The 20,988-nt window shown below is 32.2% G+C and overlaps 1 protein-coding gene and 1 long non-coding RNA gene across 2 annotated transcripts in view; both read left to right on the forward strand.

Annotated features, from left to right (window-relative positions):
• LOC132742740 (uncharacterized) overlaps positions 1 to 10,631 on the forward strand; it is a 28,949-nt gene extending 18,318 nt beyond the window's left edge. Inside the window, exons 3-6 of the mRNA XM_060731205.1 lie at positions 88 to 246; positions 829 to 1,005; positions 6,055 to 6,124; positions 7,851 to 10,631. Of these exons, the coding sequence (XP_060587188.1) occupies positions 88 to 246; positions 829 to 1,005; positions 6,055 to 6,124; positions 7,851 to 10,264 (2,820 nt within the window). The 3' untranslated portion in view covers positions 10,265 to 10,631. The remainder of the gene's footprint in view (positions 1 to 87; positions 247 to 828; positions 1,006 to 6,054; positions 6,125 to 7,850) is intronic.
• Positions 10,632 to 11,860: 1,229 nt separating this feature from the next.
• Positions 11,861 to 20,766, forward strand: LOC132742741 (uncharacterized). The gene is made up of 3 exons (XR_009627465.1): positions 11,861 to 12,918; positions 15,252 to 15,355; positions 16,855 to 20,766. It is a non-coding gene; the product is annotated as an uncharacterized LOC132742741 (long non-coding RNA).
• The last annotated feature ends 222 nt before the right edge of the window (positions 20,767 to 20,988 follow it).

Here is a 20,988-nt window from a genome sequence, read left to right on the forward strand (position 1 = left end):
TTAATCCCTTAAAATTTAAGATTTTTTAAAAGTATCATTGCTGAACACAGTATAATTGTGTGTGTAGTTTTGTTTTCCATTCAATAGGTAAGGCAGTATAGAAATGCGATTTTTCACTCAAGCTGCATGGAATTAGACGAAACGGAGGCAAATTCCTACATTGATGATATGATATCAATTCTACAAGATGGAAAGGACCTTGTACACCATCTGGCTGCTCAACGAGCTGTCAGGAAACTACAAGATGTAAGTGTAAATAATGAATAACATATATAAGTTTGAAATTGTGTTTTGTTAGGATTAGAAATAGCACATGTTTTAATTCAAGACCTATTTAGGGTAATTGACAAAGTGTTTAAAAGGGTTTTATTATAGTCAAATTTAAATGACAATTGCCTTTAAAAAATGTATTATTATTATTATCATTATTATTATTATAGAAACGGTAAACCGTCTATATGGCAAATACGCCGAAAATAATAGGGACGGTATATGCCGTCCAAATGGCAGTGAAAGGGTATAATTGATGAAATTAAATATACATGCTCAAAAAAAGTTAATGTACACAAAAACAACCGTATCTTACGTTGTTATAAGTAAGATAAAAAGTGCAGTAAGAAATATAGTCTGACTTTGAGATATCTATACAACACATCATGTTATAAAAGTGGATTTCAAAGTCCTCACAAAATAACGAGATATAAATTAGAACAATTGTGGTAATTTTGAAATAAAGTCTGACCTTATATATAAAAATTATGTTTTATAGAAGGGTAAATAACATAAATTAAATGGCTGCAATTTTAACATAATTGTTATTTTCATCAGCTGAAGAAGAAGGATTTCATAATTACTACCGACGGCTTTGAAGAAGTTCTGGGTCAAATCAAAGAAGAAATGACAAAAGTTTCTAAATCAATAGAAAATGCCGCAACTAAAGAGGAATATAACGAGCTTAAAAATAATTTATCTGACCTTGAGACAAAGATGACCCGAGAAAAAGAAGTACAACTTTGTTTCTATTATTTATAAATTTGTTGCCGATTGATATACCAGTACGTTAACATACAAACATGTATTATTAGCTTACACACAATAAGGTTAGCAAGCTTTGTTTTCGTGATGTCCGTTGCATCAATATTCTTGTTTAACCTAAGTACAACTTGCGATGCGATGGTCATCTGTCTGCAATGCATCATGAATAATTTCTTGAAGCATCGGCTTATAAACTGATGTTGTATTTTGGCCTAATATAATGATCAATAGATGGTCACTTATCAATATTATATCAACATGAACATAGTTTAAAGGGGTATATAGGAGTTAGCTTGTCGGCCGGTAGGTTGGTCGGTCCGTTGGTCCACTTTATGTTTTCCACTCGAAAACTCAAGGCCACTGAACAATTGAGAAAAGAATTCTCCCGACAAAAATAGAGATAAGAATAATAGCATAGTGTAATCAAACAAACCTTGGTATGTAGCAAGCTTATCTTCAGTTAAGATTCATGGTCACTGTAAATAACATTAGAGAAACGGCTACTAGACAATAACTAGCGTTACTAATGAGTTATTGTAATCAAACTTTGTATATAGCAAGCTTATATGAAGTAAACGGTTGGGATTGCCTTTGAACCCCATGGAACGAAGATCAAGCCCATTGTTACTGCAAAAAGAAAATGTATTCCGGATGATAACTTCAGCCAGGAATAAAATATTGTTATCACATTTGGTATATCGCAAGCTTAACGGTGACCTTGATTTAGAGAGCTTTTTGACCTTCTCCGGTCAAGGTCATTGTAACTGCTACTTAGAATAGATAAGTGATTTCCGAACAATTACAATTGATAAAAATGATATATTGTAATAAATCTTTACACCTAGCAAGCTTGTGAAAAGACTGAGCATGGCATTGCTGTTGGACCCAGTAGATTTGATGTCAAGGTCACTGTTTCTAAAAATGAAGAAACTGTTTCTGGAATGACATTTATTTGTTATAATTTTTTGAACACAGATAAAACAAAATAAAATATAAATCGAGTTCAAATTATGTTTCAAAAGTCTTTTTTCACTTAAAAAATGTTAAGTTGGTTGGCAGGGGTATCAGTCACCTTAAGTGATACCTCATTTTGTACAGGATTGTTTGATAAGTAGGTCTAAAAGCTACCAAATGATACTAAAAATATATTTTAAAATGAATTAGGTATATATCTTTGGTATGTATTATGTAACATCAACTAGAGGTCTTCTACTAATGATTTTAAAATGATGTCTCTGATGTTAATATTGTCATTGTTTAAATGTCATGGAATTTCCTCAAAATATTTTTAGCAAACATTTAGAATATATTCTCTGAAACTCTTAACGGCTAGAGGATAGAAATGTGACACCGAATTCTACCAACTTGAAGATAGTTCAAATTATGGCCCTTGGTTTAAGATTGACCGTCGTGGTTGGCCATGTGTTTTCTATTTATGAACAGTATACATGTTTAGTAAAATTTGCCTATTGAATTAGTTACGGTCGTTGTATTCAAACAAACAACTTGCCCAGTTGCTATGAGATCGAATCCCATCAAGGACTTTGTATTTTATCCCGAGGGGACCTCTACAACAACACGTTAAGGAACATCAGTGATTTCACACAAGTGCCCGCATTTGTCTGTAATGATAGACGGATTTGCACTTGAAGTTTTCCTCCACCAGTAAAACTTGAAAGTCACACATGAAATCTGCAGTGTTAGTTTTTATTATTTATTTATTTATTATCCTCTATAATATATGAAGATTTGAACGACAATTACACAACCAGTTTTTAAATAACTACAGACAGAACAAGTATACAAATGTGATATATACATTACAAGACAGAATATAGATAAACAAATGCAAGTAATCTATAAAATGTATACATTGGACAGCACATAAAACAAAATCATATAATTGAATTTTTCTGAACAAAAATAGCGCTTAGAAATTTGACAAGACACATAGTCTAGTAGACCCCTGCCAGCCAAGTGGGAGCGAGAGGGTGATAAAAGTATGAAAATAATCTAAAGTATTTTTCGCTGTAACAATCATTGCTTCTCAAGTTTGTAAATACATCTATATATGAAATAAAAATTAGGTATTTTGATAAAAGGTGGCGTTGTTCTTCAATTTGACATTGACCGTATTGCGACTTTCACAGTCGTATAAGTATGCCACCGCGGCATCTGCTATGAGGGGACATATAGCAATTCACCTGTTTGTGTTTGCGTGCGTGTGTGTACTTGTGTGAGTTTGTGCGTGTGTGCATGTGTTATAGATTATATAGTGAACTTAAAAATCTTCTTGTGAAAAACCACTTGTCCAATGTCAACCTCTGCGAATGTTGTTCAAATTATAGCATGGGGTCAAAAAGACCCCGCCCTGGGGGAATTGATTTTCATTTTGTACATAAAGAAAAAAAATCTTTTAAAAATCCTAGGCTTTTTGCTTTGATATTTGGTATATGATATCATCTCTAAGGCTAGAGATTAGATATTTGGCTTGTAACATTGTGACCAAACATGTTTCAAATTATAGTCATGGGGTCGATATTGGCCCCGCCCCGAGGGTAATTGACTTTGACTTTGTACATAATTATAACAAAATAATTAAAACTATTCTTGTGTGAGGATTCAAAGCTTAGAGCTTTGATATTTGGTACATAATATCATTTTTTTATGTCGTCTACGAAATTTGTTCAAATAGGGTTTCCTTATGTATATAAAGTAAAACCATAAAAATCCTCTTCTCGGAATTGACAAAGGCTAGATGTAAGATATTTTGCAAGAAACATTGTGTAACAGACCTCTACCAAGATTGTTCAAATTTTAGCCCGTGGGTCAAAAATGACCCAGCCCCGGGGTCATTAATTTTCATTATGTACATACAGTAAATATTCATGTTTGAAGACAAACAACTTATATTGGAATGTCTTTATACTTGTTTTGCATTTTTTCTGTTAAGGGATTCAATAGCATGGAGTAAGTCTAAAGTTTATGACCTCTAGCAAGAAAAACGCTGGCTTTTGAAATAATTAGAGGTCATGAAATCTAGCAAGAGAGTTGTGAGCTTTATAGGGATATCTAATGAAACAATTTGAGCACATTATAAGGACATTATGATTCACAACATGTATAAAAAGACGATAATGTTTTTAGTTCACCTGAAACAAAGTGACAGGGTGGGCTTTTGTGATCGCTTTTAGTCGTCGTCTGTCTGTCTGTCGTCTGTCCGTAAACTTTTACTTAAAACGACATCTCCTAATAAACCGCTGAGCCAATTTCATCCAGACTTAACAGGAATGTTCCTTTGGTAGTCAACTTAAAAAATATTTCAAATAATTTAATTCCATGCAGAACTCTGAATGCCGTGGCAACCGAAAGAAAAAAACTTAAACGAAAAAAACGAAAAGGTTAGAGCTTATATATTTGGCATGAAACATCGTATAGTCAGTGTCTACCCTTGGGTCAAAATTGGCCCCGCCCCGGGGGATCATTGATTTTCGGTATTTGTATATAGTAAAAACCTTAAAAAATCTTCTTTAAAAACCAAAATAGCTAGAGCTAAGATATAAATCATGAAACGTCTTCTAGTGGGTGTCAACCAAGTTTGTTCAAATAAAAGCCCTGGGATCAAAATTGGCTCCGCGCCAGGGGGTCATTGTGTTTTCCTTTATGTATATAGTTAAATCTTAAAGTCTTCTTTTGAAAAACCCAAAGGGATTGAGCTAAGATATTTAGAATGAAACATCTTCTAATGGGTGTCTACCAAGTTTGTTCAATTAAGGGCCCTGGGATTAAACTTAGCCACGCCCCGGGATCATTGATATCCCTTATATGTGTATAGTGAAAAATCTTCTTTAAAATCCCACAAGAGCTAAAGTTAAGATTCTAAGCATGAAATATATTATGTTAGTGTTTATCAGGTTTGTTCAATTAAAAGCTCCGGGGTCAAAATTGGCCCAGCCCAGGGGTCGTACTTTTCCCCTATATGTGTACAGTAAAATCTTAAAAATCTTCTTTAAAAAAAACCTAAAGCGCTAGAGCTAAGATATTGATAGTTCTCATAGAACATCTTCTAATTGGTGTCTACCAAGCTTGTTCAAATAAAAGCCCTTGTGTAAAAAATAGCCCCGCCCTGGGGGGCCTATATACAGGTGATCGATTTCAGAGCCATCATGGCCCTCTTGTTAGAAATTGATAATGCTAAATTGAAATGATAGTATTTAAGAAAAGTAACTGTACCATAATTCAAAGTTTAATACAGTAAATCCCTATTTGTTCTATAGAACATTCCTTTATTTTTGAATTAATGATTGCACTATGACATTTGCATTAACATTAGACACATCTGCACATTGTCTTTTATTTGACATGCTGAAATATGACATTGACCCTAAAATTCACAAGACACTACTGCATTACGGAAAAGTTCAATTATATAGTAACAAAAAAAACTTCTTCTGTTTTATAAAATACATGTAGGTGGAATATCATTTTTTTCACAAATGCATTCTTGTTTTATTTTGCTGAAATTACAATAAAGTTTTTAATTAATGATAATGAACAGATTTGATTTTCATTCTTGAACAAAACAGCACTTGAGACATCACGAACTTGATTGAAAATTTTAGTATAACTTTGATCCGTAATTTACAGTTATTTTCAACAACTTGTCGGCATTGACCATGTGATAAAATTATAACAGTCAAATGAAATCTTCAAGACATTTAAATAAATTTCTTTGTGCAAAATTACAAAATTATGTGCAATTGCACCAGAAATGTCGGAACATTTTCTTCAGGAATAAATTATTTGTCCATAGCAATAAAGTTGAATTTCTATAAAAGAAATTATTATTAATAAACTGTCTCAAAACTACATCAGTAATAAGTCAATTTAATGTTTTTGAGATTTATTTGAACATTGTGTGTTACACAGAATTTTAAATACCGATATACCTTTATACAAAGCATATTTTTGAAAATTACCGAATAAAATATAATATTTGTATCATTATTTACGTTGTAGGAGAAACAAAGACTCAATGACGAAGATTCTTCTAAACAAAGAGAACTAGAATGTGAAAAAGCTAGTTCAGGTATGCTTTTATCTCATCGCCTAAGGCAAAGCGGATATTAGAAATGGTCTCCGTCCGTGTGTGCTTTGTAACACCGCAAAACGTCCATACCGCAAAATGTACACGTGTGGACGTTTTGCGTCGCATATCGTACACATGTGGACGTGTTGCGGTGCAAATCGTACTTGGTACGTTTTGCAGCGAGAGTGTGTCTTTGCGTCGCATATCGTCCATACTTTGACTTTTTTATTTAAAACAAAAAGAAATATGCTTAAGCCGAGGTTGTTGTTCGAGTTTTTTTTTTTGGAATGGAACCAAGCAGCAGCAGCAGCAGAGATATTAAAACGATGGTATTGAAATCAATGTAATCTTATAGACATACAGAAAAGGACGGCTTTACGGACGGTAGAACCTGGGATTGGACTGAGTGAATGACAAAAAATATTAAAATTATGCTTTGCTTTTCACAAAAGCTTTTCATATTGCATCAAGAAGTGGGAATGATTTTTTGTGTTCTTGTAATGACTATTGAAGTTTGGTTCTACCGTTTATTTTTACGGGGGATGGATGGGCTAGACCAATCCTAAGAATGAAAAACAAATATCTAACAAGGCCACATCGCTTTGAAATAGTGATTTACAAAGACAATAAGAAAATATCACTGTTTTTTAAAAAAATAAAATGATCAAATATGTGATCGACACATACAATCTTATTTGACCTGCATATAAACTATTTTGAATCAGTTTTTTTAAAGTGTTTTTTTCACTAGCATTTAATGAAATAATTAGTATGTCAACTGTTTATTAGGTTTGACAATTTGATTATCAACATTCCGAAGAAATAGATCAGACTGCAGAGACATTAACTTTAAAGTCCCAAAACTGTCACTTACCCCACCTTCCTGCCCCCACCCTTCCCCGGAATTTGTGAAAATATGTTCTTTCCCAAACTATGGTGCCTCAGATATACAGTTGTTATGTGCATAATACGGATACTTGTTGCCATTTTGAAGTTATACATTTACATTATCAAATATATTTCGTATGTTTTGATTACAATAATTAATGAAGAAGGAAAATGTTTATTTTCAAGCGAATAATGTATTAAATATAACGATGGAAAAAAAATCGTTTTTTATATGAATTTATGCAATTGTTAAAACAGATTTTAGCTACAGTTATGCATTGTTAAAGTTAAACACAGCATCTGAATAAAGTATTACATATAAATCTACTACTTATTCGCCGTTTGCATTATCGGATCAAAACCATGCAAAATTTAAGTTATTAAATAGAGAAAAACAGAATCCCTAAAGAAAGTTCAACGCAACAAAATTGAAAATGTTGCAGGCTCGGTTTGATTGAGCCTGTTCATGGACGGTACTGGAAAGTGCAAGTAAGCTTAAGCAGAATTCAACATTTAACACGTAAATGGTGAAATTTTGAATTTAGAATTATCCGCAGATGTTTTCATATGGCGGTTATCAGGAACCTTCAATGTGACACAGTAGTGCCATTCCATGAAAAGGGGCGTATGGTCCCATATTAAAAGAATGCTTTTGCCCTAAACGAGAAAACAATGGGCGGAACTAAATAAAATGGAATTTTGAAAGGGGATCTGAGGTTATGAAGGTTAAGACGTCAAAAGAAAATTTTAAAAAGCAAGCATCATATCACCTCAGCATTTTACATCTTATATAGAAAGATTATCGCTGATTTACTTTTTTTTTCTTCTCTCTTTTCAGAACTTCAAGGCGACCTGATTAAATTCTACAGAAAAAGGTGTAGTTCAATACCTCTCTCACCGCTTCTTGAAGAAATAGAGACACCTCTAGCTGGGTTCTACGTGATGCCAGATATAGTCGCCGTAAAACAGAAGTCCTTAACTTGTCATGAAGAAGAGAGAACTCCGATGAAGTCTTTGAAAGACCTGTTTTCAACCGGAAGTGCAGACCAGCAAGAAATTTATCTATCAGCTGATGCAGGCTTTGGAAAAACTGCTTTCTCAAAATATCTTGCAATCACGTGGTGTCAAGCTCATTGTCACGATAAAAACTACGCCTGTTTTAAAGATGATGAGTTAAAAACGTTATTTGACTTTAAGTTCCTATTTTTGGTTTTATTAAGAGACTGTACTTCTGTTTGTAACATTGACGATATGATTGAACAGCAAATTACTAAGAAACTTCCTTCTTCCGCAACAATCAATGAAGTTTTACGTGGGGAAAAATGTTTGATTATATTGGACGGTCTTGATGAATGGGCTCACCCTAATAACAGCTGCAGCGAAGTAACAGAACAAATCCCACATCGGTACGTACGTGACAATTGTGTTATCCTTACGACAACTCGACCGTGGAAGCTCGGAGTTTCAAATCTCAAAACATGTCAAATAAACAAAAAAGTAGAATTGGTTCAATTAAGTGCAGATTCTACGCGGCAACTAGAAGAAAATGCTATAAGGAAAATGACCGGTGTCCATAACGATAGGGTGTTGAAGAGTAAAACACAGGACTTTAATAAAGTGATAAGTGATCGTCGCCTAGAGCACATGCAAGTGATTCCACTCCTCCTCTTGTATATAGTTTGCCTATGGTGTAACAACATTTCCATAGGAAATTCAAAACATGAAATGTACTCCAATATCATTGAATTTCTATTATCGAGAACGTCAAAAAAACACCCGGAAGTCCAACTATCTCGTGAAACCTCTGCCAGTGAAATTTCAGATTACTTCAAAAGTCATGAATTTTGTAAAAAGTTTTACAGTCTTATAATATCATTAGCAGAACTAGCTTACCAAACATTATTTAGCGAAAACAGAGAAAATACGCTGGTATTTGATAGAACGGTTGCTGAAAAATATCTCAGAGCAGACGACATGAAATTAAGTCTTCTCTCAGGAATACTGTCAGAAAGTAGAAGTAAAACTTTAATCAAAGAAATTATCAAATTATCGTTTTCTCACAAAACAGTGCAAGAATTCTTTGCCGCCATATTCATAAGTTCTCAAAGTGACGCTCAGAAAACTGTTCTAGAAAAATGTATAAATGTTCAAGACATTCTGGACATGTCAAAAATTTGTGAATTTACAAGTGGAATGAATGCTGACCGGATGTGTGCAATATCAAGTGATTTAATGTCTGTAATAAATAAAGACGAGAAAACACGCGACTATAGAACTAGGACAGGTCGCGAGGACATGTACAATATTAATGCATTGTATAACATACAGAAAATGTTCACGTCGTGTTTACAAGAAATGCCTCAAAGTGAAAATATTCAATTATGTTTACAAGATTTCTTTATTAACGAAGACACCGTGCACAGTAAGCAGTTACAACGTTTGTTAAAACAAAATAAAACCAACATAAAATCACTTTATATATACATCAGATTCACTTCAAGCAGTTTACGTGAAATTATAGATTTTTTCTCTCTCACAGATCTCAGTTATATCCAGAAACTTTACTATTATGGTGACGAGAAGAAGGAGGCTGAGATAAACCGGTTATTGTTTCCCAGTTTAAAGTACGTATCTTTGTGGAGTGGTAAATGGACAAATGAAGAAGAAGATCTGAGTGAAAACATGGCGCGATGTCAAAACTTACAATATTTATATATTGGCGACTTCACGTTATCTCACAAAATACTGGAAACATTTTTCAATTTTATCTCCGGTCAAAAATCAATGAAAGAGTTAACATTGGACGAGTTAGACTACAAACAAAATAGCGGCCATGATTGTAAGAGATGGAACTTGGACTTGTCTCAACTTTCAATTCTATCAAACTTAGACCTGCGGGGGTTATCTGGGAGGCTACAATTAAATATATCAACACCGTCATTAGTTAATGTTAGGTTGTCGGGCATCAATCTAGATGAAAGTTTATTGTTACTGGCACGTGACATGTTGAATATTGAACGTGTGGTGATGGAGTATATAGAAATGACTGCAAGAAGTTTACAGAACTTTATTTCCGTGCTGGAAAATCTGCCGCAGTCAGTTACAGTCAAGATGCTCGCCGTTAAACCGGAAACAGAATATATCCGTGTTAGAGAAAATATGCGGAGATCACAAACTTTTCATGTGATACGAGACGACGGCGGCTGGTGGGGAACATTTGAGTTTAAAACAATAAAACCAAGCAAACAATAGACAAGGAAAAATCATTGTAAAATAAACTAAATAAATTATTTCAATGATTTTAAATAAACAAAACAAGTTAAGGATGGACAATTAGAAACAAAATGGCGGCTCTTCAAACTTTAATTAGGGCATACATGTACTTCCGTTTTAAATTAATAATTTAAGTGACAATTGTTTATAAATAAAATATGATAAACAAGATCAACAAGGAAAGGCGGCGCTCAATGAACGCAACCCCCATATGACCAAGCAACAAGAACCCAATGGCAAGGAGCCCAGGCGGACCCCAAACATAAAAAGGACAGGGCAAAGACACGTTAATCATTAAATGATAAATAATTTGTAACTGATTAGGAATTCAAAGAAAATAATAATAATCCCACAAAGTGGAAGGGGACAGGAGACCGGGGGAAGGGGGGGGGGGAGTTAATCAAAGAAATAAAAATTAGAGGCAATGGGGAAGATACTTACCGTAGACGAGAAAACAACAAGGGACACAAGCAAAAGTGTCACCAAAACAGTATGAAACAACATAGACATACATCTGAAGAACACAGTGGGGCGCCGCCTTGGAACGGTCAGCAGCATAATAATGACTGCTGGTGAGTTTAAACCGGTTAATGGTGCACCAAACCTCGCTCTTAGCCCCACCATGTTCCTATAAACGAGACAGTGTAAATAAAATGAATCCCCGCCAAGTGAAATTCTAACAGTTGTCATGGTTACAAAAGTTTAAATAAGTAAAACACTAAAATGATCATGTAGAAACATATAAAAGTAAACCCAATGACCATAATAAAAGTACTCAATGTCCTAAAGGAAGACAGAGCAACAAGAAAATCACCTACAAGGGCCCGACGAAGCAAGGCAGAAGACGAACATTAAGACAATTCAGTCCCAAATGGCTTTACGAACTATCCATCATAGAGTCTCCCACTTGGTCCGTCAGATGCAATCAAAAGAGGAAAGCGTAGTGTCCAACTGTAAAAGGGTTGAACACTAAACATGCAGTATGTCTTAAAATAGTAGGGTCATAACCTCTTTTAATAAAACGTTTAATGATTTTAGTAAAAACAGCAGAAAAATTACCATGACCCAAAATCTTACGAAGTTTGTAAATCACATCGCCATAAAAACCAGGCTGGCTAATCCCTTGTCGCAGAAGGGTTTTTAAATCACTATTGAATTTAGAAATTAAATCAAAGTTACGATTGTAAAATTTTGTAAAATATTTCCGTAATTTATGATAGCGGTAGCCCTGTTTTAGAAGCTTGCTGGTAATAAAAATATTCCGCTCGTTGAAATCCTTTACGTTGCTACAAGCTCTAGCGAATCTAATTAACTGAGAAACATAAACCCCGTAAGATGTTGCATGGGGTACGTCTCCATCTAAATGTGGATGATTAACTATACAAAAGTCAAAGTCATCTCTTTTATCATAAATTTTCGTGTGAATAGAATTGTTGTTGATAGTAATATGAAGATCCAAAAATGATGTACTAAAATTTCAAGAGTTCGTTTTATTAAGTTGAAGTTCATGCGGATAAAATGTCAGACACCATTTGATCAAAATAAAGATTATCTAAATTAAAAAATATCATCAAGGTATCTGGAAGTATTATTAAATGCGACTATAACATCTTGTTGTTTCTCTTCAGAGAGACTCAACATAAAGTCTCTTTCATAGCAGTACAAAAACAAATCGGCGACCAGGGGTGCACAATTAGTACCCATAGGAATTCCTACGATCTGTTTAAATAGGGTATTACCAAACCTGACATAAATGTTGTCTAAAAGAAAAGAGAGTGCTCTACAAACTTCGTCACAGGTCCACATAGTATAATGTTTAACAATACCGTTAGTAAAAAAAAGCTTTGTTAGAATTACATGCTAGAAAGGTAACTTTTTCCCGTGCAAAAGTTTTCTGAATTAGGGAAATTAGTTTATCATTGATTAATTTATGTGGCAAAGTTGTATAAAGTGTAGAAAAATCGTATGTACTGACAGTTGAAGCTTGAAAGTTATTAATTTTGAATTTATCCAAGATTTCACCAGAATTTTTAATTGACCTTAAGAGATGTTTGCCTGTGTTTTCATAGACTTTATCACAATATCTAATTACATGTGTTTTAATGGCAGTCAAACAAGACGTCAATAAAATAGAAAGTTTACTTGTAGTGCAAGATGTAGAATTAGCAATAAATCTGGCTTAGTAAGGTTTTTTATGTAATTTAGGAATCCAATACATAATAGGAAGTTTGAGTTCTTTTTCATTTATTTGGACTTTAAGATTAGAAATATTAGTAAAATGATTGTTTACAATGTCTTTTTCGGAGGCAGAGGTTTTAGAATACGCATTAGTGCTATTTAGTTCCTTATGCAAAACGTTAATGTAATGGATTCGTCAAACAATTATAATATTATTAGACGCCTTGTCCGCTGGCACCACAACAAATTTTGAATGAAAAGCTAGAATATCTTTTTTCAGATGTCTTAAAGTAAGTCTTGGTTTAGGTGGCAAAAGATGTTCATTTCCACGATAAAAATTAATACGTGAATCAATTATTTTAAATAAAACCGTAATTAATAGAAATAATTCAAGGAATGTTTTACGGAATTTAATGGATATAAAAGTTGGCTTAGGATATGGAAATATTTCACAAGTAAGTGACTTTATATTGAATGTGTGTGTGTTTTTTTCAATACATGCATATTTAAGAACTGAAATATATTATTAACAGTGAACAATACTCATATATCAACTTTTACTTGAAAATGTATTTTATATACATACAAATCAACTAATTAATATTTTTACCATGATTTTTTTTTTTTCCCGAAAAAGTTTTTTAATAAAAAATAAATTTATTTTTAAAAAAAGGCTTTAAATTAAAAAGGGCAACACAAATTTTTAAATTAACCCCCCTTTTACTCCTTTTAAAATTTTTTTAAATTTTTAAAAATTAAAATTGTTTTTCTTTTCTTATTTTTGGAAATATTGTTCTCGTTAGATTTTTATCTTTACATTAATTGCCGGACTCTTTAAATTATTAGTTAAGTGACTGTGTCTCTTTTAATAACATTAGATGCTGACCTGTCAAACAGTTTCCTTTTAACCATAAAATAGAGTTTAATTTTTGGGATTTTTTTGGCATAAAACTTTTGTGCAGTGAACGTTTACCAATTTTTATCCCAGGCAGTTTAAAACTTGGCGTTTTTAAATTGTGGGGGTAGGGGGGATGGGTTTTTTAGCTTTTCCGTATTTTGTATTTTATTTAAAAAAAAAAAAATTTCCGGGGTTTCTCAAAAAAGTGTAAAGTCAAAAGCTAAACTTTTTCACTTTGGAATATCGCCCAGAAAAAACTCTTAGTGTGGTTTATTTTAAAAAATTTATAGCCCTAGGTCAAAACTGACTAAAACCTAGGGGCCCGGGGGGCCTTATTGTTTTTTTTAAATTTTAAAAGTCATTTTTTAAAATAAATTTCAAGAATAAAGCAAGGATTTTGCATTTATATATTTCTAGTTTACCTCTACAAAGTATGTTTAAATTATAGTTCTGGGGTCAATGTTTGCCCAACATGTTTGATAAACTTCCCTTATACAATGAAGGTTCAATCTTAAATATTTGTCAAGAATCATACTCAAAATAAATCAAGTTTGTTACATTATAGCTGTTGGATTAAAAGGGGGGTCATGGATTTTTAAACAGATCATTTCAATTCACAAGGGCCTAAAGCTTATGTGTTTTGCTATTAAACATTGTGTAGTGTTCCTCAAACAAGTTTATACAAATTATAGTTTGGGGGTAAAATTTCCCTGGTTTGCCTGGAGGGTGTAGGTTGTCTTAATATGTATGTAGTCAAGCCAAAATTGATACCTTATTCTCTAATCATGTATGTAGTCTAGCCAAAATTGATACCTTATTCTCTAAAATCATAAGGATAAAGCTTAGATATTTAATTTGCATGAAATATTGTTTTGTGGACCACTATTAAGTTTGTTCAAATTGTTGTCCTGGAGGTCTCAATTGAACCAGCAGAAAGTGGTCTTAAATTTTTTTATTTTACATACGCGTATGCATTTTTATACATGTTGTTAAGACTAAAATAATCAACTTCTAATAAATCCCATCGAGACTTAAGCTTTTGAACTATTGGCATGAAAACTATTGTCTTTGTGAATTCTAGCAAGTTCAAATTATAGAATCCAGGTCGATATTGGCCCCAATCTAAGGGTCATGGATTTTCCTTAAATGTTTATAAATGAACCTTTCCAAACGACCATTGCTATTTTAATACTTTAGCAACCCTTAAAGTGGCTCCACTGAGGACTTTTGTCATGATGGGACTGAAAATATTTTTTCCAGATAAATTTACTATTTGATGTAGGTTAAGACCAATAATCTTTGTGCAAAATTTCAGATCATTGGCGCACTTCGTCTTTCCAGAATGATTATTCAAATTTTGAAAAAATGACTCAAAATGAAAAGTGTTTAAACGCGCTTCACTCAAATAAATCTAAGAAAAACATAAAAATTACGATTTTCAATTTATTTCAAAGTATTATTTTTAACTTTTAATCTTTGCATATATTTCTGTTTAAAATGCCCCTTCTGATTTATGTAAGAAATTCAAATTATGTTTTTTATCCTTTTAAACCTCAGTGGAGTCCCTTTAACTTCTATAGCAACTAATGACATACTAACTACCATTTACTTTTCATAGCAACCTCTATTTTTAAATATATTTCAGATGCAAATATGAACTTTGTGATTAATTATCAGCTTAAGATAAGAATTAATATCTATTTTCATTGATAACTTGCACAAATAATTGCTTCATGTCAGTTAGAGTCTTTATAATCAGGTGAGCGACATAAGGGTCATCATGACCCTCTTGTTCACAAACATTTGACTACATTAGAATGAAACATTGTTCTGCAAAGTTTCCCCATTAATAAGATATGCGTTAATCTTGTGTCTTATTTCTCGTTTCAGCGGCCTTAGATCAACAAAGATCTTTGTGATGCAGAATTAGGATTGTGTAGATATAGATAATTTCGAACAACAAAAATAAAATACCATGTTCCTTTGTTGACAAGGTAAGCTTTAAATTATATTTATGATTGACAGATCAATTAAATCCAATAAAGATAGTAAATTAAATATCGAAGACTGCTTCCATGCAAAAGACAATTGCTTCTTTCATCACATTTATAAACGGACGATTTTTAGAGAAATTTTTCGCCGAGTTTTGTAAGCCGAGTTTCAGTACCATCTGAGTTTAATACCTCTTAAGCACAGTTTTGTACTAGTTATCTAAACGAATGGTCTGTGGTTCTACTAGAATATCAGCTTAAGCCAAATAGTTAAATTCACTTAGCTGACAACAGGCAGTGGTTCTACTCAGATGTCAGCTATTATGCCCAGATGGCTTATCCCCCCCACCTTTGCACCCGTGCAGCCCTTTTCCCTTTAATTCCCTTATGGGCCCGTTTTTGTTTATATTATTTCACATTAAATGTCCTACTCCTTTCGCCCTTGTGTCCACTCCAAGTTTTTGTTTGGTGCCTTCTGGGTGTCCTACTTGGGTGTGTTCGGGGGCAGCGTCCTATGAACGTTGCCTTTGCCTTGTTGATCTTTATTCTTGTTATTTCACAGCAGGCCATATGTTTATGTGATGTCATCACAATTGCCTATATGTTTACTCAGTTGGTCGGCTGTACTTGGATATCATCTCGTGCCTCTTACACGGATATCAGCTTATGTCAAGTACTTAAATTCATATGACTGAAAAAGGCAATTGTTCCACTTAGATGTCAGCTCTTGCCTAAATGATTAATTCAGTTGGCTTACAGATCGAAGTTTGTGGTTCTACTCGGATATCTGCTTATGCTTAAAAATTTCAATTCAGCTGGCTTGGGGAAGGTGTAATTTTCAATTCAGTTCCTTCACGGAAGGCCCGAGTTTCTCCTCTGAACTTGTCGTCGCATGCCTATATTATTCAATTAAGTTGATTGACTACTCGGATATCAGCTCATGCCTAAATAATTCAATTCACTTTACTTACAGATGGTCCGTACTTCTACTTATTTACCAGCTAATATGCTTAAATAATCCATTTCAGCTGGCCGGCGGAAGATGTATTATTCAATTCAATTTGCTTACGGAAGGTCTGTGGTTCTACTCATATGTCAGGTCGTGGACATATAATGATCATATAAAGTGCTTTCAATATATGACATATTCATATTTCTATCACTTTATGTCAACTATTTTTACAAATGAAGAAAACTTATGGGCTAGTTGTATTATATATGTTTGACAGTTATATGATTTGATTTCTAAAAAATGTTTACACATGCCATTATAATAAATAAATTACTAAGTTACTAACTATAATTAAAACAACCTGGCCTATGGAAGTTCATGATTTGCATTTACTTTCTTTTACCTTAAATGTGCGTTAATCATAAAATCCATAAAACATAATTATTGTTTTACATAACAAATCCTGTAATCTACACTATTTCACCCTGTTATATTTCAATTTTCTCATTTATTCTTTATTCCTCTTTATACATGTTATACTTATTTTCAGAAAATCAGCTGAGTAAATCTACAGTGACAATGATTATTTATGATGCTTCTACTAGAGTTCAACATGAACACCTGGTTCCTGGCTTTATTGAAACATATCCAAAAGAAAATTGTTTTAAAAAAGTGCATCACAAATACTATCTAAAATATTCTAGTTCCTGAATGAAACGAAAACAGACCAGCAATGTGTAACTTACTTTTGCATCTTAAATTGTACCTAAAATCTGTTCTCTTCAAGAAAAATTTACATCCAAAAAGAAAGGTCTTACCAAGACCACTGTGAAATATGTAAGAGTTCCTTCAGAAAACTTGTTTGTGAATTACATATATACCATTAGAAAACACAAATGAAACTTGTAAAAAACGCTTAAAATTAAAGTGGATTGGTCTAGAATGTACATATATTCCAGATTAAAGTACTTTGTATTGATAAATAAATAAGAGATTGCGCCTTTTGGATACTCTTATGAGATATTACTGAAAACAAAAAAGTTGATTGATTTCTAAAGAGATTTTAGTATGAACACAATATATGATGAGTTATAATATTTTGTTGTAGAAACCCTTTATTATATGCTATATATGTTCATATGTCATTCGGTCATGTATTTTATACACTTTGTAATACCAACATCACTCGTATATACAATTCCTTTCGTGGTTTTAACATATGATACTAAATACTATCAACATATTTATTTATGGCATTGTAAATATTCCATTATAGACCAATTCACTTTAAAGAAAGTATGATTTAAATTGTTTTTATTTAATTAGATAAAATTATATGTGAAAAAGTTGAACCTATATCTACATAATGACTAACATTGAAAAAAAAATAATGTTTAATCTTGTACAAATTAGTTTAGTAATAATAACTTAAGATATAAGTTTTTTGTTGTTGTTGTTGTTTTTTTTTTAAATTTGTATGCTTATGTTACAATAATGAGATATAAGGAAATTTGGAGGTTTCTTATATAATTACAATTATATGGCAAAAATGATATTTGAAAGGTTGATATAACTTTAGAAAAAAAGAGCGAAGGTGTATATACATGTATTGCAATTTGCTATTGGTTTTATCTTAATTAAGATGAACATATATTATTAGTTATAATGATTTAACAAATTATATAACGTAGATTAAATGGTTGTAAGTAAATATAACCAAAGCTTTCTGGGTATCTTAAGACAACGGTTTTTATACATGACCATATGCACTTTCAAAACGTTTTCATAAGGAAAATTGTATAAAACTACAACGATTGTCTTTTTCGTTTAATTATAAAGAATGAAAATAGTATCTTAATCTTCCCATTCTGGAAATTTCATCAGTCATGGCAGTTGCGCGTGCTGTACTATAGCACCTTACAATGACGTAATTTTACCGTAATAAATCACATCCTGTTGTAAGAAAATAGTTACGGTTGTAATGACATAAATTTCCGTTGAACATTGGGAAAAAGAATTTAAAATATAATGGAATATGGTAGAATATCCAAGAAAAAATATCTGACATGCGTTTGTGGTTCGGATGGGAATGTCCGTCCAGAGGGGACCCTTCCATGTGCGGTAGCTTGGCAAGTGTCTTAGTTTGCCCAATGGGCGGGTCTCCTCGGGACAGATATATTCCGATCCGAACCGCAACATAATTATGACATATATTATTAATCTAAAAGATCTTCATAGTACACTTAAATCATTACAAGACAATAGAAATCATTATTAGTGCTGTTCAGATGTGTTTATCAATTATAGGTGCATCTATATAATTGTACATTATTGTATATTATCCATGTTCTAGTTATATTTGATGTTGTTCTGCTTATATATAAACATATGTTTATAGTTATCTATAAGTTCTTACCATTTTTATGTTTGAGTTACTGTGTATCTCATTGTTAAACTGGTATATTTATTATTGACATGTACATTAAACTTCAGAGAAAAGAAAACACAAAATGACATTATAGTACTTATCTCTTAATATGTTATAAAGAAAGTAACATACATTCAGTTAACACGATAAGGGTACATCCAGAAGGATGGGATATTGTCATGTTACTATATGTATGACGTCAACTTTTGCGTCATTGTATAATCAATGTTGTAACAACATATTTTTAATATTGTCAGACTGTCTTTTTAGTATTAGATTATTCTTTGTAATTGTTTAAATTAATGCACACTTTGAAATTTGGTATATTGTATTTAGTTTCAGTCTTCTTATTTCTATTTTACATAGAGCACAACTGCACGCACTTTATATTTGTTACAAGAATAATGCCAAGTAAAATGATCATTACATCCATGTAGGACGTATAACAGCTGCAAACTCTAATGTCATTATTAGATTATCGCTTACTTTTAGATTAAATTTTGATATTATCTAGCTAGCTTACGGAACGTCGCTGGTTCTACTCAGGTGCCCGTTCGTGCCTGAAATAATGCACGAAAGGGCACCTAAAATCTTCCTCCACCAGTAAAGCTGGAACGTCGCCATATGACCTATACTGTGTCGATGTGACGTAAAACCCAAAACAAACAAATCAAAACAAATTCAAACATTTAGAAAGTGTTTTATATAGATCAAACTACAGTAATTTTTTTTAAATATACAAAAAGTTTAACTACTGTAACATTCTTTTAGTGACAGCAATGCAACTTTATTACCATACATTTGCAAACTAGTTATAAATATAAGCTTTTCAAAGATATTATGCTTGTAACGAATTTCGAGTGTTTCATTAAATTGCACCCATATATGCCCTGTGTACTTATTTGCATTCGCCTTAAGCGAAAAATAATATCTTTAAAAGATTTAGAAATAATTAATGTTTTTTTTAAACTTGATTAATACATGTATAAATGACAACTTGCATATCCTGTGTTTTAGTTAACCTGAGTGCATTGTCCTTGTGGTGAATTCTTAGGATCGTCGAAACTTTAAAAATATCGCTACAAAAGTGCAATGACTAGAGATAAGATATTTGTTTTGTAGCATTTTCTAATAAAACTTTACTTTGAAGTTTGTCCAAATCATGCTCTAGGGTTAAATCTGACCCCGCCTTTGGGTTCTATTTTACATAGACTCATGAAGGGAACATCTGTTAAGTTATTCTTCCTTAAAGGTCGTTGCATAGAGCTCAGAGATTTTATATGGGACATTGTCTTAATAAATTGCCAAAATCAATGGATTTCAGTTGAGTGAATTAGGGACAACATCTTATTACTTTTAGATATGTTTTTTTGTTTACATGTATATAGTTTTCATAGAAACGATTATGTATAATGTATTAAGATATGTATTTTTGTATTACGAATGTATTCAATATAGCACTTATTCTCTATTAACCCATTCATATCAGTAATTATACCCTTACACAATGAAGTTGTAAAGAAGGTTTGTACTGGAATCACCTTGGTTTTCCTTCATGCTTTTTATATTTAGTTTTCTTGAATATTCATAGGTAGATAAATCTAATAAAAAGGCTGTGTGTAAAAACCATATTTCTTATAACAGAATTTATAACACATAAAACCCTTTAATGTTCGCAAAGCTTAATTTTTGGTTCCAAGCCATTGAGGTAAATTGCTCCCATGTGCACATTTTAGAGTTATTTCTATTATGTATTTTAAATTTTCATATTTTTACATTTTGCCTAAACACATCTCATACATAATTGGAGGTTACAATCTACTTGAAACGATTTGCCAGATATATCTTATTGGGGTAAATGCAGTGACATAATTTTGTAGGTATTGCCCTTTGTTATAGTTTAGACATATTTTTTGTGTAGAGCATAATTTTTAGTCCATAATTATAATGTTTGAGCATGAAAGTTTAACTTTCTGACAAAACAACAGACAATGTTATTTGTACAAGCTAGGGGAGAGGATGTTATAAAACCTTTTGAAGAATTGAAAATGTAATGATAAAATGTTATTGTGATTTTGTTCTTCAAATAGTGCGGTTAATATTCAATCTGATACTTACAATATATAATTATGTATATTTATGTAGTTTCCATATCTTAATATTGAAATATAAGATAAGACAATTTCTAGAAAATATTATAATTAACATATTACTGTTTCACATGTTATTTAGTAAAATGAGATAGGTAGATGTACA

Source organism: Ruditapes philippinarum, unplaced genomic scaffold (genome assembly GCF_026571515.1).
Source record: "Ruditapes philippinarum isolate M1 unplaced genomic scaffold, ASM2657151v2 ctg2912_1_1_1_1, whole genome shotgun sequence".
In the NCBI taxonomy this organism is placed as follows: domain Eukaryota; kingdom Metazoa; phylum Mollusca; class Bivalvia; order Venerida; family Veneridae; genus Ruditapes; species Ruditapes philippinarum.